The 25,104-nt window shown below is 36.1% G+C and overlaps 3 protein-coding genes across 10 annotated transcripts in view; 2 read left to right on the top strand and 1 right to left on the bottom strand.

Annotated features, from left to right (window-relative positions):
* The window catches only part of arhgap22 (Rho GTPase activating protein 22), a 29,498-nt gene extending 25,574 nt beyond the window's left edge, over window positions 1–3,924 (top strand). For 2 of the 3 annotated variants that reach the window (XM_058795839.1, XM_058795841.1), the window contains one exon: window positions 628–3,924. In XM_058795839.1, coding sequence (XP_058651822.1) covers window positions 628–850 — 223 coding nt within the window. In that variant the 3' untranslated portion in view covers window positions 851–3,924. The remainder of the gene's footprint in view (window positions 1–627) is intronic. The other variant, XM_058795840.1, reaches the window with a different exon arrangement.
* mapk8a (mitogen-activated protein kinase 8a) lies at window positions 2,780–13,257 on the bottom strand. 6 transcript variants are annotated; one of them, XM_058795845.1, is made up of 12 exons: window positions 13,047–13,253; window positions 11,326–11,494; window positions 11,103–11,232; window positions 10,947–11,005; window positions 10,623–10,761; window positions 9,045–9,210; window positions 8,583–8,654; window positions 7,076–7,258; window positions 6,644–6,768; window positions 5,929–5,992; window positions 5,196–5,273; window positions 2,780–5,063 (listed from the first exon to the last, which is right to left on the bottom strand). In XM_058795845.1, exons 2-12 carry the CDS (start codon window positions 11,445–11,447, stop codon window positions 4,918–4,920), a joined length of 1,284 nt encoding a protein of 427 aa, XP_058651828.1. In that variant the 5' UTR covers window positions 11,448–11,494; window positions 13,047–13,253; the 3' UTR covers window positions 2,780–4,917. The 6 variants fall into 6 exon arrangements, 5 of the variants coding, with proteins under 5 accessions (XP_058651828.1, XP_058651827.1, XP_058651829.1 ...); XM_058795844.1 differs by lacking the exon at window positions 8,583–8,654 and adding an exon at window positions 7,460–7,531 and having other exon boundaries at window positions 13,047–13,251; XM_058795846.1 differs by lacking the exon at window positions 8,583–8,654 and adding an exon at window positions 7,460–7,531 and having other exon boundaries at window positions 4,915–5,068; window positions 13,047–13,254.
* Window positions 13,258–13,387: 130 nt separating this feature from the next.
* The window catches only part of ptpn20 (protein tyrosine phosphatase non-receptor type 20), a 36,505-nt gene continuing 24,788 nt past the window's right edge, over window positions 13,388–25,104 (top strand). Inside the window, 22 exon segments of the mRNA XM_058795850.1 lie at window positions 13,388–13,788; window positions 14,607–14,678; window positions 17,606–17,753; window positions 17,845–18,005; window positions 18,650–18,715; window positions 18,864–19,043; window positions 19,140–19,215; window positions 19,922–20,011; window positions 20,615–20,690; window positions 20,778–20,931; window positions 21,019–21,090; window positions 21,231–21,405; window positions 21,566–21,701; window positions 22,673–22,811; window positions 22,894–23,046; window positions 23,205–23,390; window positions 23,527–23,686; window positions 23,948–24,191; window positions 24,281–24,381; window positions 24,600–24,677; window positions 24,757–24,864; window positions 24,953–25,069. Coding sequence (XP_058651833.1) covers window positions 17,630–17,753; window positions 17,845–18,005; window positions 18,650–18,715; window positions 18,864–19,043; window positions 19,140–19,215; window positions 19,922–20,011; window positions 20,615–20,690; window positions 20,778–20,931; window positions 21,019–21,090; window positions 21,231–21,405; window positions 21,566–21,701; window positions 22,673–22,811; window positions 22,894–23,046; window positions 23,205–23,390; window positions 23,527–23,686; window positions 23,948–24,191; window positions 24,281–24,381; window positions 24,600–24,677; window positions 24,757–24,864; window positions 24,953–25,069 — 2,596 coding nt within the window. The 5' untranslated portion in view covers window positions 13,388–13,788; window positions 14,607–14,678; window positions 17,606–17,629.

Below are 25,104 nucleotides of genomic sequence, written 5' to 3' on the forward strand. Positions count from 1 at the left end.
ACACTGGCATTTTTGACAGCAAACCTAAAGATACCGAACCTAAGGCACAGTCATGCATTCACAACCTGATTGGTCGGGTTGAATGACATATATTTTGTGACGGAACTTACCGAACACCCCAAATAATCGACTTAAATCGGCGCTGTGCAGACCGATCAGTGAATGACAACAATGTACCCATTCACCAATCAGCGCTGTCTGAATCTTGGTATTATCAAAACTTAGTCCTGTTTGAGAAACCTGACCAGACCAACAATGATGTGAGTTTGGTGCGTGGCTTTCTGTCTCTGCCAAAAGGAGAGAGTGTTTGAGAAACCTGCTTGACAACAATTTTTATTTTTGCATTTTCATTTGGTACTGCTGGCAATGTGGAAATAAAACACTTCACCTTTCAGTTTTATGATAAACTTTTACAATAAATAGCTATTTATTAATAAATGTTTTTTAAACTGTATTTTTATAGTGTATTATTATTTTGGGTGAAGAATGATCCAAAATGTAAATTTAGTTCTTAACATCAAACAAATGTTCATTTTTGCATCGTGTTTTCTTTGCATTTCCAACAATATCACATGGAGTATTTGGCATGAACTTTAAAATGTAATTAACATAATATATTTTTCTAAGGCTAGAGGAATCAAGTGTCACTATGCGTAACCAAATGGAGAGACTAGAGGAGGAGTTGGACCAGGAGAAGAAAAAGAATCGAATGTTGGAAATTAAACTCCGTAACTCTGAGCGGGCCCGTGAGGACGCAGAGACCCGTAACCGCTTGCTTCAGAACGAGATGGAGGAGTTCTTCTCCACTTTGGGAGATCTTACATTGGGAACAAGGACAAGCAAAATTTGACTGAACCTCTAACAGCCCTCCTGATTTAACACTGAGAGACTATGTGTTTGTTGTAGATAGAATTTTGAAATCTCTCTGCTCATGCATCATGAGTATTCAGAGGTAATTTTGTGCTGTTTTATTACGGCGACTTGATCATGTGTAGCAGTTACACTTTTCTCTCTGATCTTCAGTCTTACATTTTAAAGGAATAGTTCACACAAAAATACAAATTCAATGGTTATTTACTCACCCTCGTATCGTTCCAAACCAATATGCTGATTTTCTGCAGACAACAAAAGGAGAATTTAAAAAAGTAATGCACATACCAATATGTAAATCAAACTTGCCACTCGCTCTTTGTAAATAATAACAATATTTTCATTTTCAGGTGAACTATTCCTTTAAGGTGCCATTCATTTATTAGCATTCATCACTTGCATAACCTAACCTGCACAGATAATACCAAAGCATGGCATTTCTGACCAGACTGTTTCCAGTATTGGCCTCTCACATAAGACGGGTCATTTTAATGGCATTTCCTGTTAATGCATGGTATGAAATATGTCCTGCTGAACTGTCTCGAGGCTTTGGAGAAATTATCACACAATCCTTTTTCATCCAAAGTCTACACCATTTACAACCAGTCACCATATACGTACAAGCTGCATCCCATCACACTGTGCCTCGCACTTCTAGACATGAGATCAACACTTACACCATCAGACCTCACAGACACAAACTCTTTTCAGCAAATCCCTTTATTGTAAGTAAAATGCACTAGAAGAAGAGACTTTATTTCAGATTAGATGAGGTAACACCATCCAAACTGTACAACAGTTTAAATCTCAACTCTATCAAAAGATCACTTCAGCTGCAAGATTGCCAAGGCTAGTATTTATTTAAGCTTATTAATGTACCTAGAACTATTTCTCAGGTGGTGTTTTTCAAAACACTCAGTGAATGAGTGTCTTTATATAAAATAGATGATGGAACTAAGGCTGACATATACTTGAATGTGTTAAAGTAGCTTTTTTTATAGTATGCACATACTGTATGTTCGTGTGGTCGTTTTTTCTGTTAATTGATTCCTGAATGCAGAAAGTGCCAAAGTAGAGGTCCTCAAAAAAATGGGTGTTTCTTTTCGAATGAAGACTGACTAGTCTTCATAATAAATTGCCGTTGTCATCAAAACAATATTGTGACTTTATGATCAAGGGAAGTCTGATGTTAAATAATGAGTGATATAAAAACTGAATCATATACTGACTGATAACTGTGTTGTGCAAAAGATATTTGATTTCTAACATTTAAAAAATGTCAAATTCACCCCAAAATGAAAATTCTGTCAAGTACACTCATCTGTCTGAACTTTTGTTCATCTTCAAAACAGATATGAAAGATTGCTGTATTTCCATTAAAAAAAGTCCATTATACCAAAACTTCAATGCCTCTAGAAGTATGTACATTTGAGCTTATATTTACTATATTTCATGTGCTTTATATTTGTTCTCTGATCAGTGTTTATATGTGAATAAAAGTAAATCTGTTCATCATATAAAGCAATTGTGTCTACTCAGAAGACTTGGATTAAACCATGATTTAAATAAATATCCTTTATCAAAAATATTTTTTAAAAGGTGTCGTTTTGGTGGAATGGACTTTCAAAAAAAAAAAGGGACAGAAATCAGTTTTTTATACCTTAATCTGTGGTTTGAAGATGAATGAAAGTATAATGGGGTTGGAATGACATGAGGGTGAGTAAATGATGACAATTTTCATTTTAGGGTGAAGTAACCCTTCAAAGTCTTTGGTAATATATGTAGAAAGCAGCAACAATTTCCAAAGTTAAATAAAGTTGTTCATGGTCAACAAAGATAAACCAAGTATAAGTTCTTGGAGAGGGGACAATAGTTGGGGGAGGGGTTAAACAACACACACAAGCAAACCCATTTTCCAACTGTTTATTTCCATTTTTCCAGTTGTTATGATGTTAACACAGTTGAATTTCAGTGCATTCTAATGAGGTGGTAATCTGCTAACCCTAATATAAAACAACTGCATCAGTTTGTGAAGTCTAATAAACCCAGCACCATGATCTTATAGTTCTTGTACAGTGTTTTGGACTTAAAATCAAATGCTATAAGCAGGTCATGCAAGATACCGCCCATCGTTGAGATTGGGGATGAGAAACTTTTCCTCTCCATTTTTATTATTCTCTTTTCTTTTTCTCGAAACAGCAAAACATGGACAGAACCCTTCCAAAAATGGTCGCATTGATGTCGAGTCTGAAATAACATGGTTCATTGTTCAGCTTTTGAGTTACTGCACATAAGCTGAAGGAAACAAAAAACAGTCTAGAATAAACAAAGACACACACTCGTTGGATTGTATACACATACATACAGTACATTCTCACAGATTCAAACTATACAGACACTTGAACACTCCTATTTTTCTGAATAAATAAATAAATAAAATGAAATCAAGGTTACAGTAATACTTGTAAAATGTGAGCTGTATGGCATCAAGTGTGAGGTAGTTCAGACTCGACCTTTAAACGGCTCTTGTGTTTCGTGCCTAAAAGCTTTTGCTCTTTGCAGTAACAGCAGGCTCAGGCTTCCCAGGCAAGTATGTAGGGCTTAATATCATTGCCACTGTTAAGAGCACTTAAAACAAAACAACAACATAAAGTAATAGCAAAATATTTCGTTTTTTTTACCCTGTGCACAGGTAAATAAATCCAATGGGCTGAACCCCACATCAACAACATTCAGATTCCCACTTTCTACTCCACAACTTCAGGCCTATTCAACATTCTCTCACCTTCACATTCTAAAGCAAATGTAAAACAAACCCACTTCCCTGATATATCTTAAACTTTTTATCAAATAATGAGTGGAGCTCCACAGTATTCAATGTCACAAGTTACAAAGCCATACGTACAGTAGGTCAATCCCCAATACAATAGGTCCCGTTCATTTACAGCACATTACATGCCATTAAAGATCTTCCAACCTGACGGGAGAAACAAAAAAAAAAAAAAAAAAACACTAAAAGTAAAACCAATCTAGAGATCTGGTTCTTTTCAATGTTGTACAAAAATAAATAAATAAGTAGCTTAACAGCTCTAATGGAATACGTTAGAAATGAACCAGTGTAGACTTTTTTTTGTTGGTGTTCCAAATAATAATTTCTAAAATATGTGCTTAATTTCTGAATTAAATGTCACGAAAAAAACCTTATTATGGTTTGGAAAAATATTAGACAAAAACTGCAAAATGCAATAATACAATCACAGCTAATGAAGCGCAATGCTTGTTCTATAAGCAGATTTTGAAGGGGTAAAACAATTATTTATAATTATAAAAAAATTTAAAAAGGTGCTGAAAAAGGTAACTAGGACTTGGACAAGAACTAGAACACCAGAGACATATGCACAAGCACGTCACTTTTCACAGTCAATCAGCAGCAAAACTATTCATGAAAAAAAAAGAACAGCCTGGTAAAATAAATCAATGTACATATAAAAATAATTTTTTTTTGATGTTGTGAGTTGTTATATCTAAATGAAACTGTACAAATTTGAAATAAAATGTGCTGCGCAAAAACATGACCCAGAAAATGCCACCTCAGGCAAGTTATGTCAAAATGTACTTAAATAGCTGATATTAATTCGTGCAATATGGTTATGTCCATTGTAAATTACTAATATGTAATTGTTTCTAAAGACTTTCATATCCCAAGTGACCAAAAAAATTATACATTGACCAGGAAAAAGACTCAAAATAAATTAATTTGAGAAAATATATCCACAATTCAATCTTTACAGATTACCTTCCAAAATCACTCTACGACGACATGACAAAATACTCTAAATGTAGCTTATAAAAGAAGAGATTTGTTAAGGAGTCCACTATCATTGGCTGAGCCTGTTAGGGCTGTCGCTAAAAAGATAAAACTGTGTAGTCATTTACAGTATCTAGAGCGGAACTCAAAAAAGCCATACCCGACCCGAAATAAAGTATTAGACTGGCCTAAATATGATACCATGCCACACACAGAGAAACTCCAGGAGAAGGTGATAGTCATCTGCAGCAGCTCAGGGGTCCCGCGGAGGCCTCCAGGCTGCTGTCTGTGTCTGAGGCCACGGTGGGCTCTGTGGACATGGACGAGACGTCATTGATGGAGGAAGAGGAGGAGGGCTGGGGTGAGCCGTTGATCACTGCTGCACCTGTGCTATGTGAAACACAACAGTCAGTTAGATCACCCAAACGTGATGTGTAAGTCTATGCAAATGGAAAATCAATTTAAATAAAAAATAATGAACATAATCTGCATTAGACTAAGAGATCGTCTTACTAACCTATAGGGGAAGGCTGACCTCGAATGACACCGTTTTTCATCCGTTCTTCCCAATCCAGGACTTCTTTATAGATCAGCTCTGAAGAAAAAGAAAGAACAGTTAGAATATAATGCGAGAGAAAGAACACAATTTTCATCTAAATAAATAAAAAAAAAGCACAAAAAACATAGGAATTTCATTTGGGTTTAAAAAATGTATAATAACTTTAACACATGGTGACGAACACCAGCATTTCATTTACATGGATGAAATAAGGGATTGAAATGAAAACCAATTGTTTTTTTTCCTCCAAATGAACGGATTAATAAATCGAAACTTGTAGCATCGTCACACTACACACAGTAGCTACTTGTTGGAAAAACTAGTTTGTCATTGGAAATTTGAAAACAGCTGAGCTACTGTCATGCAGCTGAATAAAGTCAGTTGCATTGTTACTTAGATATTTAATGTCATACGCTGAACAGATGAACGAAGTCATGGAAACTGGCAAGGTTTAAGTTGACAGCACACGCTCCATGAGTTGAAAGAAATATCAATCTTTCTAATTTAAGAAACTGCCGTCAGACATTTAAACATGCTGAGGAGCTTATTAACACTATTCAATCAGGTGACCCCTGCAGACAAGATTTCGACCGCGTGTGCAGTGGGCAAATCATGTTCATTCTCAGCCTTTGGCACTTTCCTTTGCATCAGATTTCACTCTGTGAACTTTAAAGTTAGAAAAACAAACCACCTTTCCATTCCTCCACTGTGTGTTCCCTCTCATCGAGCTGTTTGTCTATGATTAGTGGAGGTGGCTGAAGAGAGAAAGATAAGCACACAATTATACTGGTGAGAAAAACAATCAATGTGTTGAATATGAGCTTATCTTGGAAAAAAAAGAGCCACAAACTTCATGTTTGTGTTGTGAGAACTATTAGATAGACAAGTATGAAGTAAGAAAGATTTTTTTGTTTTTGAAAGAAATTAATTTAATTCAGCAAGGACTTACATTGCTCAAAAGTGATCTTTTGTAAATTATATTAATAATGTTATAATGTTAAATTATAAATGTTACAATATTTCTATTTCAAATAAATGCTGTTCTTTTGAACTCAAAAAACCTTAATGTATCACAATTAACAAAAATATTAAGCAGAATTTAAATGATTTCTGAAGGATGATGTGACACTGAAAACTGAAGCAATTTACGTCTAAAAATTTAGCTTTGCCATCATAGGAATACATTACATTTTAAAATACAGTGAAACAGAAAACAGTTATTTTCAAAATTACTGACATTTGATCAGATAAATGAGGCTTTGGTGAGCATAAGAGACTGCTGATGATTTGGGAAACAAAATCCAACATTATTTTTGTAGACCATTCTTCAAAATTACAATGAGCTTGCATGTGTACTCGGCAGCAGTGGATTGGAAATTGGTGTGTGTGAATGCGCATAAGCTCACCGCTTCCACTTCAGCTGGGTCATACCACACATTAATGTAGGGGTGCTGCAGAGCTTCATCCACAGAGATTCTTTTGGATGTATCTATCACCAGCATTTTAGACAGCAGGTCCCGCGCCTGGCTCGCTGCATAACAAATCACATCCAGTACAGAGTTAATGGTACTTGAGTTGTTCTCAAGTGGCTTGATATGTCACCTCAACCAAACAGCAGATTATTCAGGCCACTCACTGTGCATGCACTGGAAATTATTAGAATTGCGAATTAGGTTGTTTTTGTTCTGCAAATATGTGTGTCAGTTAAATAAAGGATGCAGTCTTTAATATTAACATTTTGACACACACTCATTTGCAAGCAGCAATTGCACAGCTGCCTAATTAAGTAAAATACTACAGAAATAATGTAACCCATTTAAATCTTCAAACAGATGTACCTTTCAGTTTGTTGTGTTCTGAATCAGCAGGGAACAGGACGTCGGGAAAGAGCTTCTCAAAGCTGTATCCAGTGTACCGTGGCCTGTTCTCCACATAGGTCCGCACAGACTGGTTAAGTTTCATCATGAATTCCTGGGGTGGAGTTCCCAGCTGCTCTATGACTTTGTTCCACTGATCAATATCTTCAGGCATTAGAGGGTTAAGAAAAGTATAAACAGGCCTACAATATCTAAAATTATAAATCATGAATTCATTTTGATTGCTTATGCTAAGTCTATTTAGTCCTAAATGCCATAGTGTACCATGGGAAAAGTATTGTGTTTAATAAAGAGAAGTGATGATGACCATGGAATGGATGGCACACGATAGACAGGTAAGGATACGATCTGAACCTGGAAACAACACACTACCTCTGACCATTTCAGCCATGATACAGCCAACAGACCATACATCCACTGAAAAATGAAATGAAAGTGAAATTAGCATGCAACACAGAGTTTAAAAAAAGAGGCAAAATGACAAAAGACAAAATGACGATGAAATCAGATGGCAAGAAGAGTGATGTGCGTCATGCAGTATCTGCCATGTCTAGCATGGAAAATCAGTAAGGATGGAGCACAGACATAACAGAATAATCGTCGCAATACTATAAATAAACCGGAAACGAGTTTCACAGTGCATTACAGGCCTGACCATTTACACTCATGTTGTGACTCATGATGGTGACTCATTAACTGATTATGATGGAAGGAAAGAAACGTTGTACAGTATTACAGATTTAGATTTTTAGACTTTTTACAGATGACATAAAAATCCTGATGTAGGCTTTTTGGAACGATGGGACGATGTGTTCTCAAACACCATCAAGCCACCCTTGGCCTAATTGGTATACTTGAAAGATCCCAAATTTCTAATATACACTACCATTCAAGCGTTTGGAGATTTTTAAATGTTTTTAAACATCTTTTATGCTCACAAAGGATGCCCCTCTCCCTTATCACAAGAGCAGAGAACAGAACTGCTAGAATGGCTGAATGAATATCAAAACTATTAGTACCAACATACAACTGAGTTTAGTGCAACAAAAAATAATTTTACAAAGAATTTCTAGAATATGATTTAATATGAAACTAGAACAAGTACCAATGAGAAACAACTAATAAAAAAGCAGGTGTCAGTGTAAAAATACAAAACTAACCCTTCAAAATAGTGGTGTTCACCAAACTAATGCCAAAATTAGCCAGAAAGTCAACCTCCCCTCACAGAAATAAATAAGGGAGTGAAATGCAAAAAGCACAACCAACCAGTGTTTGATTAACATACAGCATGCATAACAAAGAGCACAATATAAAATAATCTTCATTAAATTAATGCCAAACTAGCGAGGGACTATACAGTATATCTAGCTCATTATGTGCCCCATGAGTAAAATGCAGTTTGTCAAAATGACAACAGACAATTCTACGTCGATGATGCATTTTTTTTACTTGTACGGCTCAAGGATACAGTCCCTCCCAGGAAAAAGGATTTTGTGACGGACCATTTCTGCCAAAATGCAGCCCACAGACCAAATGTCCACTAAGCGCGTGCAGCAGAGGGAAAGAGAGAAAACAGTTAAGCAGGAAGTCAGGGGGTGTTAGTATTTTTGTACTGTTGCATAAGAGCTTGTTTTATTCATTATAGTTTTGGTAAGAAATGAATGAACACACCAAGCCATTGTCTACTCATCACACACTGAACAGGCTTTACATTTCATCAAAGTGAAAACAAAAAAGAAAGAATTCCCAACAAATCTTATCCCTCGTAACACATTTTGGTGCTGAAACTGCAAAACTATTAGTGCAAGGAAAGCATTAGAGAGGCCTATAAAAGCGTGAAATGAAACCTGCAACACGAGGATGATATTGGCCGTTAAGCATGCATAGGATGTGCCAACTAGGCATTCTGCAGCTTGTCAGCAGCACTGACCATTGGCTTGATATCCCATTCCCAGGATGACTTCAGGGGCTCTGTAGTAACGTGTCACCACATATGGTGTCATCAGCAGACCTGTAGCTGCTGTCCTGGCCAGACCGAAATCCAGGATCTTTAGGGTGCAGTCTGACTTTACCACAATGTTGCTGGGTTTCAGATCCTAAAGAATCACAAGACAGAATATTAGTCAATCTGCCATTTTTTCATGAGAGTAAATAAGAAAAATATAATGGCAGTCCAAAAGTCTGAGACCTAAAAAAACGTAAAACCTGAAGAAAAAAAAAGAAAAACACACAAAGTTTTGGTATTTAAAAAAAAAAAACATTATACAAATAAAAATTGTGACATACTGTTTAAATGTTTGGTGTCAGTATGGTTTTTAAATATTTTTGAAATAAGTATTTTATGCTCAACAAGGCTGCATTTACTTGATTAAAAATACAGAAGTAGCAGTAACATTGTGAAATATTATTACAATTCATAACACCTGTTTATAGTTTAATATATTTTAAAATGTAATTTATTCCTGATAACAAAGCTTAATGTTCAGCAGCCATTAGTCCAGTCTTCAGTGTCACATTCTTCAATACAGATACAAGTTCAAAAGAACCACATTTATTTTTAAATAGAAATTTGTGTCAGTTCAACTATCCACTCAAACTGTTATGCTGATAATATATTGTAAAGATGAAAAAGTTATTAAATTTGAAAAACGCAAAACAGAAGCAGACTTTTAGATGTGTGGCTGCAGCTAACTAACATTCAGGAAATATTTATGGGAGAATGTAAACGTGTGTCACTTTTTATCAATAATTGCAAATAAACTGGTTATAAATTGCGTGGGCTTTAGAAAGCGTTAGATGTCAGTGACATTATTCACTATTTTTGGTTTCACTTATGGTGCTGTCTAACTGAAAACTGACCAACAATAAAGTACATTTCCAAGGGCTAAAGAGTATAAAAACGAATGATCTGTATTCTTCTCTCAACAAACAAGTCTTTCCACACTATTAACCTTGAAAAAGATGACTTATTTGCTTTCAGTGTTCCTCTGTTTTCTCATCACCTATCGATAGAGCTGTCTGAGCGAAACCATTTTTATTAATTTAACGCTTGATTATCCACAGCTGCCAATGAAATTTGCATATTAAATGTTCAAAGGTCGCCATTCATGGGACATGACCTTGTGCAGTGACACGAGATTCATTGTATTATCATAAAGATCTCCGGTCATATCTGCACAAAAGCAGCACGCTGTATAAGACAGAGGTAAAGTCAAGGTGAAACGGTACTACGGGACAGCAGTGTTTACTGAGGATCACTTGATCGCTTCCCTCCTGTCGCCTCTCAACACGTCCCTGCCTCAACAGCGCAATGCAGTCCACAGCAGCAGCTGCAGTCAGGCAGTCAGGCAGGCAGAGGTCTGGCTTTTTGTAATCAGCCCAGGGGATGAAACCCCTCCCCCTCCCTCACCTTAACTGATTATTAAGCTTTTCGCTGTCAGTGCAACCTTGGCTGCGTACGGCAGTCTTTTTGTTTAGGCGGACAGGCTTTAGGCTAAAAGGCACAGACCCTGTGGATGATCCCCGCCGAGTGGAGGTGTTTTATTCCGCACAGCATCTGGTACAGCAGATAGGACAGCCGCTCGTGGTCCAGCTCCATCTGAATGACTTGGCAGAGGTTGGCATCCATCAGCTCCATTACTAGGTAACTGTCGTTGGGGAAGGGGCGGGAAGGGGAGGGACAAAAAAAAGAGGGTGTGATGGGGGGGTAAGAGAGAGCAGAGAAGAAGGGGAGGGGTGTGTGTGGATGTGAGAGAAAGGGGAGAGAGCATTAGGGGGTATCAGCTGGGGTCTGGCATTTTTGTTGCTGTGTAAATACGCAACATATACTCACACATCTTGGAATTCTTCTAATGTTTTTTGTGGTGTAAAAACATTTAAAAGGCCTATTATCTGGAAATGAAAAAGCATATCTATTAGACGGCTTATGCTCTGCTGGATTTCCCATTGCATGCAACATGTTACAAGCCATTTTGGGGTCATGACTTACATTTTTATGGTTGACGCACTTCATGAGCACCAGCTCTCTGTATGCGCGTTTGGCATGAGTCTGATTCTGAAAAGGCCGGCTGAGTTTCTTTATAGCCACGTTACGCTCAAGGTTGTGGTCATACGCTGAGCTAAAACAGAAAAGGATGCATGAAGCAGATGAAAAGATGCAGCAACTGTGTAACATCCTTGATTTGAGGTGGAATACGAGCTCTAAAACATACCAGACTATTCCCTGAGCACCCGAGCCAATGGGTCTTAGATTCTGATACCGCTTCAACACTGTGAATGTTGAATCTCCCACATCTATGCTGTAGAATTCCTTTTCTCGCTTATTTTTGTTCATGGTGAAGCCGAAGTGTGAGCATCCGAACGAAGCAGATTTTTACAAACCTAGACCATAAAAACAAAACAAAATATAATATTGCAACTGTTGTGATATCTTCATCACTGTAACATGATTTTCCTGCAGTATCTTTTTTTCTTGGCACAGCAGAATAAACTGAAAGGACAGCATTGAGTGATCCCAAACCTCTTTTTGGCTCTGGGCTATATCTATGTGCCATCAAAAAGAAAATAACTAGAGCATACAGCTGTTAGAAACACACGCATACATAAAAAAGGGGACTCATATGCCACAAAAGAGTAGGGCAGTTTCCTAATAGCTCTTAACCGGAGTTAAAACAGCAGGACTAACAGCATGACCCAGTTCCACAGAAAAATGCTTCCACATATTTAGCCGTTTCCGCAAATGGCATAATATCAGGGATGTTTTTTTCACGACACGTCGTCATTAAAATACATTAGAAGTAGGAAGTAGCACTGAATATGTCCAAATATGAAAGCATGAAGAAATTGCATTTTGGATCCATAGCAACAGAGAGAGACTTCATTCTAGACAAGCTTTCATTTGTAGTTGTAACTGTGTACAATTAAACAAGAAAAAATATAAATAAATAAATTACCAACCACTTTTTGACATACAGGCCAATATAAATACTTACACAATCAGGCACGCACCCAAACAAACCAGTTAATCAAGATACACAATTTCTCATTTTAATCAGAGCCAAATATTAGACTTCCAGGCTAATAACACCGACTCACACAGTCAAAGCTACTTACTTAGCACAACATTCTCAAAGAGAATAATTTCAAACCACAATTATTATTAGGCACAATAAGAGAAATGAATAGAAACCACATTCAAGTAATTAAATTATTAATAAAATACAGTATTCAGGACAGCTCCACTAATAAAAGTTAAAAAATGAATCACATAGTGACTACTGGCTAAAAAATACACTTTCTAGTTAAATAGCTCATTTCTACAGACTAAACAATGGGACAAATCCTGATTAAGACACAAACTTTTATGGTTTGTTCATGCCACTAAACATAGGGCTCATAGTTTCATTAATAACTAACAATTTACTCATTAAACCGATCTAATGAACAAATTGTGTCAAACTGAAATTAATCAGCCTATTGGCAATTTAAAAGTGACATTTACTTTTTGGACAATAATATGTATCCTGATTTATATGACAGCACAGGCCAGTAAGATACAATATATAACAATGTACAGTTTTTTTTTTGTCAAGTCTTTGACAGTGATCAGTACACATGCTACACCCATAAGTAATTCAGCCTTTCTAATGTTACATTCCTGATTCAATACTATCCAGAAAAGACACACAGTATGGTTACAGCGGGTGGCTGGCAAAGCGAGCAGCTTGACAAATAGCATTGTAAGCGATCTCACGTAACCCACGGAGCCCGGCTCATTTATTAGCCGCTACGTTAAAAAGCCTCATCGTTCAAAACAGCGACATTATCGTATTACTGTTTCAAATAAAAGAAAATGAGCTGTGTTGTATACACACACCCTCCCCCACGGCGAAACAATACCACACATTAAAACCACCTTAAAACGCTCACTTACCTGCTACGATTAAAATATAAGCACTCCCTGTATCCTAAATGCCACTTAAATACCCGGACTCTTCAGAAATGATGTGGTGAAGGCTCTATCGATTATTAATAGCGCTTATTCGGCTGCTGGTTTCGATATCATGACCTCAGCGTTAATGAAAGCGCTTCCTTCCACTGGCAGCAGGCCTCGCGTGCACTGCGGACGACATGCGCTCTACGTCACCAAACCCCCACGCGCTTCCGTGCCATCATCACGCCGGTCTATTCATAGAGACAGCATTCTATCTATCTATCTATCTATCTATCTATCTATCTATCTATCTATCTGTCCGTCTGTCTATCTGTCCGTCCGTCTGTCTGTCTGTCTGTCTATCTCTGTGAATCTACATCTGTCAATATAGCCTAATATTAATCAAAATTAGCCTATGTTGTGCATCCTTTTAAAGATATTAACATACAGTATTTAGCCCACTCAGATAGATACTTTAATTCATAGAATATGAAAATACATTTAAAAATACACATTTAAAACTGTTCATCTAAACAAAGAGTAAATTAATCATAAATCCTTTTAATATTTAAGAATTAATATTTAATATTTCTTGCGTGAATATTGATATATCAGTCTGTTTCTCAAAAAAAAAGAGCACTGTCCACAGTTGCTGCACCTAATAAAGTTTTTTCAAAAGTTAGTGTTTTTGTTTACCAAGGAGACAACAGTGGCAGTGATGAGCTTGAGATGAAATAGACAGGTAAATGCCAATTGTTTTAATATACATTTTTTTATTTCTGTGTAATTTTCAATCAAGCTGTAGAAGTATGCAAAAAAAGTGTACAAATGTTTCATTTTATGTATTTTAGAGATACATATGCTAGCTAGCTTTAGCAAGACAAAAGAGTCAGCAGCCATTTTATTTAAAAACAAATGTTTTAAAATGTAATTTTCACTACAGAATGTTATTTAACACAATACAGGACTTGAAATGTGATGGAAAAACAATCAGAATACTTCTGTGCATGCATTATAATGGATGCCTAAACAAGGACAAGGACAAATAAAATGCTATTTAAATATATAGGCCTAAATAAAAGGACCATAGCTTCACTCTCAGAAAAAAAAAGGTACAAAACTGTGGTGGTACCCTCCTGATATGCACACTTCAGGTACTAATTTGGGAGTAAATAAGGTACAAATATGTACCCTTTAGCTTTTGTACCTTTGGGTACTGTCCTAGTGACAGCGTTCTAACTTTGTTTTTAGAGTGTTGAGAAAAAAAAAAAATGTCCTGAAGACTTCCTCTTGTAGCCTCATCCTCTTTTGTCAGTGCTCATTTAATCCAATTGAGCTCTTAGCTGTGGTCTAAGAATAGTTGTTCAATTTGCAAAAATGTTTCGAGGTCCCACACAGACATCAGTTGCTTCTTAATGATTAGATGTGAGTAGTTTATCAGCAAATACATTTTTATATGGTTGTACAGTACTACAGTATGCTGAATTGGAGATTGTGCATAGCTGAGTCACATGAGGTACTTGGTAACAGAAGGTAAACGAAACATGTAATGATCCACAGGATTAAAGTGTGTGTGCCGGGACTGAAGGCATCAGAGGGAGATCAGAACCTTAAGACATCGAATGCTAGAAGGTAAAAACTACTCATATTCCTAAGATGATAGATCACGTTTATTAGTTATAATTTGTACAATTTTGTGAATCTGTCTTCATGTAAAATTCAGAAAGTTGTACATTCTAAGATTAACGACATAGTCCGTTTGTAATTAATTAATGCTGCTGCCATGACTTGGTCAGCTAAATTGGTTAATGCTATTAAAATGCTACAGTGCTGAGTTGTGGTTAGTTTATGTATATCTCAGAATTTTTATTTGGACAGGGAAAGCCTAGAACCTCTCAATCAGTAGACAATGCAAAAGAAGAATATAAAAACTAAAATTACTTTTATTTTCCTGATATTTTTAGTTTAGATTTAACCAGTTTTTATGTGCCCCTGTTAGTATTTGTACACAAAGGCTACGCTGTTTGTCAGAATATTCTAGGATTCGATTATTGAAGGAATGCAGTGAGTTTAGTGTCATTTCTTTCTCTTAGTCCATGAGAAAATGCATGTCTTCCTAGATACTAATGGTCTGAGAGGGCTCAAGCTTATTTTGATTTTTATTAAAATTTTAGAGGCACATATATATGTATATAGTAATGTTGATTTAAGTGTTTTTAGCATTTGTGTGCTTAAAATTAAGCATTCTATTTCTGACAGGCCACAAAAAGAAACTTAAGGCTACTTGTAATGTTCAGACCTATGCTTACACATCTGCAGGTCCTGCTTAACCTTCTTTGGAGTTCAAGCTCATTATTACATTGGTACATTTTTGTGTGTGTATGTGTCCAGCCCAAACATTTGTTGTTCTGACTGATCTGACATACTGAGGCAGAGAACCATCCATAATTTACTTATAGTTTTAGATGATTGCGTTTACCGTATTTTAGTATGTCCTTTTTTACAAAGGTGTTGAGTCAGCCTATTAACACCCAGGTTGTGTAATTAACTAGACGTTGTAATCTCCCTGTATTGGCACCCAGACTTGATCTAGTTTAATATAAGCCTCAAGACAACCAAACAACAACAGACTACATTAATACAAATACATTACAGTCATTCTTATTTAAATGCATTTAGTATATTTACTTAATATAATTAATATATTTTTTAATCTAAATGTTTTAACATAAATTACATTTTTAATTTTACTTGTAATGTATTTTTGACAGCATTTAAAGTTCTGAATAGTCATATACGTAGATGTCTTATTTTTTTTAAGTAGCTCTTCAAATTATACAAAATATAGTTCTAAATAGCCGTGAAACGGTTAAAGAGGCAATGCTACAACAGTAATTACAGCAATATCCTCATTATTTATGAGAGCTGTTATATAGCCTTTACTTTATTTATTTAGTATTATTTTTACATTTTAGTAAATTCCTCTTGATTTGAACCAAATCAGACAAATCTGAGATTTTTGCTCTCTGTGCCATTAATTGCAGTGTAGTGTTTTACCTTGCCATGCTGAAATTAGCAGAGTAAGAATGTGGTTGGGAAAAATAAAAAATGAAGAGTCATGACTCTTAAGTCTTAATGGCTGATGTTGGTGACATCGCTTGGCACATTTACTTGAGCAGTCACTAGGAGTACCTTGGCAGTATCCAGGTCTTGATGTCTCTTTATGGACATCAGATTATGTCCCACACATCACATGACAGATTACTGTAATCCTTAACTTTCTTTATATTCAGTGCATTTGCTTGTTGTTAACTTTCTTTGAAATTTGAATCAAAATTTTCTATTAACAGCATCTGACAATGTTACTTGTAATGTGATTAAGAGTGAAAAAGTGTATGTGAAAATGTGTAGGATAAGATTTGATTTTATTCAGTTGGGAATTGACTGGATAAAAAAATAATGTGCACTAATGAATCATTATCCATATGCTTTTAGAAAATCAACTCTGTTTTTAATTTTATGTGGACTTTGACCAGCCACACATCACTTCATGTATACATCACAGTAAGAGGAAACCCATAAATACCAGCTAAATTAATTTAAAAAAGACACTATTGTATTGGTTTATTAAATTGTATTTCTCATAAATACCAAAGAATGTGTTTATACTAAGTAAGCTACTATAGTATGTAAGTTATAGTAAGTTCATTTCTGCTCTTGCAAGCAATTTAGATTTATGAAAGTCTACATCAAAAAGAGTGGTACCAAAGGAACATTCTTTTGTTAAGTGAATATTATTGATTAGGGATGGACATGGTCTTGATGTGAAACGTCTCCCTCTGGCGTCCTTCTTGAGTAGTTACAGTTACACATACCAGAATACACACAGTTTTTCCAAATGGCTTTGGCACATTTTTTGAAACAGTCTTAAAATTCTCTAAACTGTGAGTGCAATTGTCACAACTGTTTCCTGGAACATTAGAACCATTTACTTCATGCCCGCACTGTAAAAGGAAACTATCTCTATTGTTCAGGGGAAATAAAGATTTAGATGTGGATTAGAAATAGATATTTTAACAAAGATATTTAATATTTTTATCTGCATAATTTGTGTATTAATGCAGAAACTTTGGGAGGGTGTCAGATTCACTGATAATAAAACACGAATGTAGTAAATTAAAATCAGTCTGTTTGCAGTTTGCTTCTCTTCGAAAATGAACTGAAAATGGAAGAAATTGGGAAGAAATTTATTTGTATGTGTCCTCTGAAGTACAATCCATTCACCAGTGATTATGCAAAACAACTGGCACATTCTTGCCTAAGCTTATTCCTTTGATAGCTGGAAATGAAGTCAGCAAAAGACAAAAATAGATCATTGTAGACAGATTTAGAGTTACACATCACACAATATGAATAATGTATATTACACAATATTGTTATGAAACATTGGTGATGGGCTCAGAGTCCCTGCTGCTCACTTTGTTTAGGCTCCATCTTCCTCTTTCAGCTGATTTCTCTCCACCTCCATCAGCCAGTTAGCTTGTGTCTCTCCTTCTCAGGTATCTGTCTCGCGATTCCGCAGGATGAGCAGCACATTTGTGACCCTCGCCGAGGTGCTGGAAGCCAGAGGAGGACCGCTGGAAGAGGACGAGGTGTGGTCGCTCCTGCTGGGCTCAGCTGAATCCCTCTTAGACCTTTCTTACAAAGGTAAAACGCTGACCTTGAAATTAGTTGATTTTTCCTGATGGTGAAGAGTGCAATCCATGAAAAATTAATGAACGTGGGTCTGTTTTTCTAGGTCACAATATCTGCAACATTATAACTCCTGCATCACTGCTCTTGTCTGCGACTGGGATGCTGGCTTTCAAGAACTGTGCTATGACAGATGAGGTGCGTGCCTTCACAGCCCCAGAGATGCTGCAAGGCCGTGCCATCTCCACCAAGCTAGCTATGGAGAAGGTCAGTTTCATTCAGTGATGCATGCCAACACTTCTGTTCGTAGCACTCTTGTCAGAGATTGACGCTCAGGCACAAACATTTTATATAGCCTATACATTCACAAAATGAACGATTTTTATGAAGATGCATGGTGATGCTTGAGATGTAATTCAATGTTTCTGTAAATAACAATAATACTAATAATAATATATAATGATACCAACAAACCCAAAATTACTAGTAATAGCCTAAAATAAAATGAGCTAAGGTCTGACAGGCTCATGAATATTAAATCACGTTGCTTGCGTTAGCTAGATTAAAGCCTGACATTGTTGTTCAGTAATTGTATTAAAAAAGCATCGTAAGCCTAAATTGATCGTAGAACCATTGGTTTCAATGGGTCTACGATGTACTTAAACTTAACGATGCTTTTGGGAAATGCAGAGCGTTCTAGTGGCACCCTGAAGTGGTCATATATGACACGCAGTGAAAATAAACTTATTCTCACTTATTCTCACTATTCTCAATTTATTGAGAACCATTTTTTCACCATTTTTTTTGTCACCTGGCACGAAATGTAGTCGCAAAGAAGGTTGGATTTATTTTAGAAAATGTGCTTCAGTTGATTGCTCACAGAAATGTAATTTATTTTTCGTTTCTTCCAGATAATCGTGTATTCTCTTGGGATGACTCTGTATTGGTCAGTTGATTATCATCTCCCTCAAAACCAGGTCAGTCTCACAGAAATTCGAGTAAAAAAAAAAAGCAAATCAAGAAAAAGACTGATGAACAAGTCGTGCCAGTGAAGAATAAGGCAGCTAGCCTATATTACTCTTCTCACCTTCAATCTGAAAATAATTGTGTTTTCTGCTCGGTTAGCCCATTCAGCTAAGTGACTCTCTGAATTGCCTTCTCCTGAGCATGTGTGAGGACATGGCCCATCGACGAGCCAACCTGAACTCCATCTTGGAGGTGTGTGAATCACACCACAAAGCATCTCTGCTGCCTCCTCCCAACAAAGTCATCAAACAGCTGGTAGAGGATGTCTTGCAAGACTCTGTGAGTTAAAAAGCATATCATTTATACCTCAAACACTTCTCAATTGCTCAGTTTAGAAAGAAAATAGCCAAGAAGTTCATCAGATTTCATTTCCAGGTGGATCGAGCTGCTTTAACTGAAAATGTTGTACAGCTGAGTGGGAAAAGTCAGATGATCAGAGAAAGACTACATGGTAGGAATTCCTTTGAATCACAAAATGTTATCCTTTTATGTTCTTATAGTTGTGAAATTGTAAAGAAGTGTTGTCAAATAAGTTTAAGTATGAAAACCATATAGGCTAAATATTATTATTTTTAATATTTTAAATTGTTATTTTTATATTTTAATTATTTTAATGTTTAAAAATGTTTATATTGCATTTGATGTTTTGATACATATGCAAATTAGTTGTTGTAATGGGTATTTATAGAAGAGTCTTAGCCTGTCATGCTACAACCTGTGCACGTCAGATCCTTTGTGTAACAAGTCTAAGTGGGTATTGATGCCACATATTTGTCTTCAACGGTGTCCTTAACTAACCGTTTCAGTGGTAATCCCAACATATTCCTTGGATTATAATGTTTATCCTTAAAATTAAATTAGTAAAACCCTGCAGGTTTGACTAACATGTACGTAAGAAAGCACCACCGAACCAATAAAATAGTGTCCAGAATAGGATTAACGGTTTAACTTAAACCGAACATGGGATTACAAAAGGTTGTAATCAGGCTCAAAGCGCTGATGCTTAAACACAAACTGTAATGTAAAGCGTAGTGATCTTATCTTTGGCTGTTTTCCAGAGGTTACTTGTGCAACCATGTGAAGTATAAACTGCTGTGTATACAGTGGATGTACAGTATGCATCATGTGTGGTTAGTGATCAGGTCTCTGTTGAGCAGGTAAGCGTGGACCATATCCTGGTTATACAGAGGGGAACGGAGCTTCAGGAGAGACTCGCAGACTGTCTCTGGATTTCGAGCCAAAGCAAGGTAAGCTCATATACTAGCATTCAAAAGTTTGGGGGCTGTAAGCTTTTTTATGTTTTTAAAGAAAGTCTCTTATGCTCACGAATACTGCATTGATTTGATCAAAAATACAGTAAAAACAGTACATTTTGTGAAATATTATTGCAATTAAAATAGCTGTTTTCTATTTTAATATATTTTAAAATGTAATTTATTTCTGTGATGGCAAAGCTGAATTGTCAGGAGCAATTACTTCAGTCTTGAGTGTCACATTATCATTCAGATGTCATTCTAATATGCTGATTTGGTGCTAAAGAAACATTTCTTTTTTTTCAAAATTATTTGATGAATAGTAAGTTAGAATAAACAGAACAACATTTATTTGAAAAATAAATATTTTGTAACATTAGAAATGTCTTTACTGCTACTTATTCATTTTGATGACCTCAAACTTTTAAACAGTAGTGAATATCACGTTTAGATGTTTAGTGAATCCATTGTTGCAGTATAAAAAATTGAATGATATTTCATTAAATTTTCAACTACTTTTTTACTCTCTCTTTATCGCAAAGCATTTAGACATATAGTAATATTTCAATATTCAGTCTAGCTGATTTTTTCCCCCAGGAATTTCCCAACAACAGAAAACCTGGTCTCTCAGAAGTAGACCTAGTCAGACCACATCCTATCAGGGCTCAAACAGGTTAGTAGTATTGTTTTGCACTTCTAAATATATTATCAGGCTATTAGCTATTAGTGCTGTTAATGTCAATCTCTAATGCTATCCCAGAATTCCACTGGGGCTTCACCACAGACGAAGCACAAGTTGTTGGCTGTCACAAAGTACATCCCTCAACGTTCCCAAAAAGGGTGAAGCCCGACCTTCCAGTCCCTGTATCACTGTTAGTGAGTCTGCAGTCAGCCTTTCCCAAAGGAAAGCTAAGGTAATGTGCTTAGCATCTGTGCTATACAATAATATGTACGCTGCATCCTATGTTGTTAATTGCGTGTTTCCGTGTTTTAATTTGTAGAGTCTTGGACCTGAATTTACCAGGATGATTGATGAACCTCAAATAGTTTTAGAGCTGCCGGGATCTATAGTGGTAAACTGTGTTTTAGTGTTTTTGGTTACATATATAATGCATTTCAGTTTTAAGTGTTCAGCACTTCTGTGCAGCTTTATTGCACTAAGGATGTCTCTGTATATTTAGCTTCTTCTCTCGTTCTCTCTCGATCGATACAGTCAAAGAAAGGCAGGTCAGGCTTGTCTCAAAGGGAGGTTAACGTGATCATGCCAAATGAACAGTGTGTGGCAGTGAAATGTGACATCAAGTCCCGTGGGAGAGATGTCTTTGACATGGTTGTGGCACACGCTAACCTTGTGGAGCACTTTTACTTTGGCCTTGCATTCATTGATGGTAATTCAGTCTTTATATATATATATATATATATATATATACATTTGTGTGCTCTTGTGTGGTTTTAATGACTGTAAAAGGAACAAGTGTTAGTAATGAACACTTTAAACTGTCTTACATTTAAAGTCATTGAGCATTAATTACATTTTTTCTCATTCAGATGGTGAATTTTTCTTTTTGGACCCTGAGACAAAAATCTCAAAGGTTGCTCCAGATTACTGGAAAAAAGTGGCTTCTGCGACATTTACACTTTTTCTTCGTGTCAAATTTTTCCCTGATGACATCTCCTATATATTGTATGTGCTTTTCTACTGTCTTTGGGGCCGTTCACACAGAACATGTTTTTGCATTCCACTGGGCTGCTTTTCCATTGTTTTCATGCGCTTGACGGGCCATTGTGCTTGCCATGATTTTGCATCATTTGCAGTGTCTCACACATGACAAGCCATTCTAAAGTTAAAAAAAGTTTAACTTTTAAAAATCTGTCTCTAGGCAATTTTTTTCCATTCCGCTGCCTTGCTTTCTGTGTAAATGGCACTTTATGGTTTGCATATGCATGATATTTAGATATACCCAATGATATCAGAGTTTCATGGCTTTTAGCGTATGTCTGTCAGGTTTGGGGTCTATGTACTAGTGCACTCCAAAAACAAACTTAGTGCATAAACATTACCTTTCAAAAGTTTGGGGTTAGTAATGAATACTTTTATTCAGAAAAGGTGCTTTAAATAGATCAAAATTATAATTGATTATATAATGGTACAAAAGATTTATTTATTTTTTTAAATAATTACTGTTCTTTTAAACTTTCTGTTCATCGAAGAATCCTGAAAAAAATGTGTCACGGTGTCCACAACAGAATTAAGCAGAACAACCATTTGTTTCTTAAGCACCAAACCAGCATATTTGAATGATTTTTGAAGGATTATTGTGTCACTGAAAACTGGAGTCATGGCTGCTAAAAATGTAGCTTGGCCATTAATGGAATTATTACATTTTAAAATATATATTAAATTAGAAAAGTTATTTAAAATGAAATCCAGCTTTGGTGAAAATACGAGACACAAGAGATTTTAAAAACATACATTAAAAAAAAAAAAAACTTACTGAACCCAAACTTTTGAACACATTAAAGAAGTCTTTATCTTCCTGGAAAATTAACCAAAAAACTTGTCAAATGATTTCATGGGGTCTTTAATGCATTATACCTAATAGTTTGCAGTGCTAATAATGCTCACTGATTGTTTTTGTTGAATTCTTTTTAAAGGCATAGACTTACACGACACCAATACTATCTCCAGCTGAGGAGGGACGTTCTGGAGGACAGAGTGTACTGTACTGAGGAGACTGCATTGTTTCTTTCTGCATTAGCACTGCAGGCTGAGTTTGGAGATTATTTGCCTGAAGTGAGTGAGATATTAATGAACATTTGAACTTTCAACAGATCTAACTAGACTGTATGTTGAGATATCACACTAACTTTTTCAGGTTTATGGGAAGAACTATTTCCAAATGGAGCAGTACATCTCTAAGAGAGTCATAGAGAAAGTGGCCTTGCCCTGTTTAAGAGAGGAGTTGCCCAGGTTACATGCCAATAATGCCCACATGCTTCCAGAAGAGGCTGAGATGGAGTTCTTAAAGGTTCTTTCTTTTGGCCTTCAGTTAGAGTCATTCATTCTAAAATTACTCTTGTAATGCTTATAAAACTAAACAAATCAATATAATAATAGTTTTGTTCAAACATCTGGCTATTTGATCATAGTTTGTCAGTACCTCCTGTGCCTTTCGTGCCTATATAGATTGCACAGCAGCTGCCAGAGTATGGAGTGCTGTTCCACAGAGTTGCCCGTGAAAGGAAACCTATTATTGGAGAGCTGGTTTTGGGAATTTGTGCCAAAGGAATTATGGTTTATGAAGTCAAGAACCAATCTCGTGTGTTAAGCCGCAAATTTCACTGGACCGAGACAGACAGTCTCTCAACAAGTGTGAGTTTATTATTTGTGTGGATTATATTGCTTGTTTAGGTCTTTTTGATACTCTGTGAAATCCAGTAACATGTTATTTGAAGTTCATGATGTTTTGGGTTAAGGTTTTAATAATTCTCCATGAATCCTGTCATAGAGACGAAAATTTACCATTGAGTGCACCCCGAGTGGGAAGAAGCACTCATTTGTGACAGAGAGCTCAAAGATCGCACAGTACCTCCTGAACCTCTGCTCAGCCCAGCACAAGTTTCACAGTGAGATGACCTCTCGTCAGCTGACCTACTGTTTAGCCTCAGGTGTGTAGAATTATTTCTATATACAGAGCCATTTGAAGTTGAATATACAGTGGAGTCCTTTTAATACAATTTTTTCATAACAAATGATATATTTATCTTTTCCAACTAGCATGTTATGCTTCAGTGGACTCAAGAAAAACATTTTTACTTTATCATTTTTGTTAGCTACATTGTTTTTATTGTTTTATCATTTTCATCAGATACAAAGATTTGTTTGTTTGTCAACTTGTAGTTAGTTATTTCTGTTATATTTTAACCTAGATGACAACGTGGCAAAATATACATCAATATGCCGCGCTCGACACAATCAGATAAAGAGACTGTCTTGCTCGGAGATTGTGCTCAACAATATTGGTTTGAATGGATTACCGAATGACTCCATGAGCAAGTCATGCGATGACCTGTCAGCAAAGATTGGAGTTCGGATTCAGCAACAGAATGAAGTAAATTACATTCCTGAAACAAGAACCCCAAGTGAACTGAAAGACCAGAGCCGAAGCAGCAGGTGTGTCAATGTATTTGCTCTGCCCATCATTCAAATCACAATTCAAAACTAAATATCTCTCGTATCGTGTTGATGTTTCTTGCCTGCAGCCCTCCAGAAACTTTCAGTCCTCCAGTCTATCGCATCATGTCCAGTGTATCTTTGCAAAAGCAGGACTCAGAGGTTCATTCCACCACCTCGTCTATAAGAGGTAAACAGTGAAGCTCTCTCTGGTTTTAATGATAAAGTTTGACATTGACTTTTAATGATTAGCTGATATTTCTATGATAAGATCTATGATCTTATGGGAGCAACTTAATAACATGCAACATAAAATATAAAAGGTATTCTCAATATAACATGGGAAAGTGGATGTGTAATTTTATTATATTTTATTTTTAAAATGATCTATTTTTATTTCTTTTTTAGTGGACACACCCACAAGAACAACCCCAGAGCGAGAAATCATCTGTGTTACTTTAAAGAAGGATCCAAAACTTGGTTTCGGTGAGTGAAAATGAACACGCATCTTTTATATAACGTTTAGCATTTGCAATAATGCTGATGTATCACTTTTGATGAAAAGGTTTTGTAATAGTCGGGGAGGACAACACAGGGAAGTTAGATCTGGGAATTTTCATAGCATCCATCGTTCCCGATGGGCCAGCTGATAGGGACGGCAGAATCAGACCTGGTAAAATCCTGAACATTTTCCCTCTTTTATGCCAAAAAAAAAAAAAAATTAAAAATTAAAAAGACTTTTTTCTTTTATTTGTGTTTAGGTGGTCGGCTCATCTCTCTGAATAAGATCAGTCTAGAGGGGATGACATTTAATATAGCTGCTGCCATACTACAGAGCAGCCCAGATGAAGTGGAGCTCATAGTGTCCCAACCCAAACGTATGTCTTCATATTGTACCAATTAATTACATATG

The sequence above is a fragment of the Onychostoma macrolepis genome, chromosome 13 (assembly GCF_012432095.1).
Source record: "Onychostoma macrolepis isolate SWU-2019 chromosome 13, ASM1243209v1, whole genome shotgun sequence".
In the NCBI taxonomy this organism is placed as follows: Eukaryota; Metazoa; Chordata; class Actinopteri; order Cypriniformes; family Cyprinidae; genus Onychostoma; species Onychostoma macrolepis.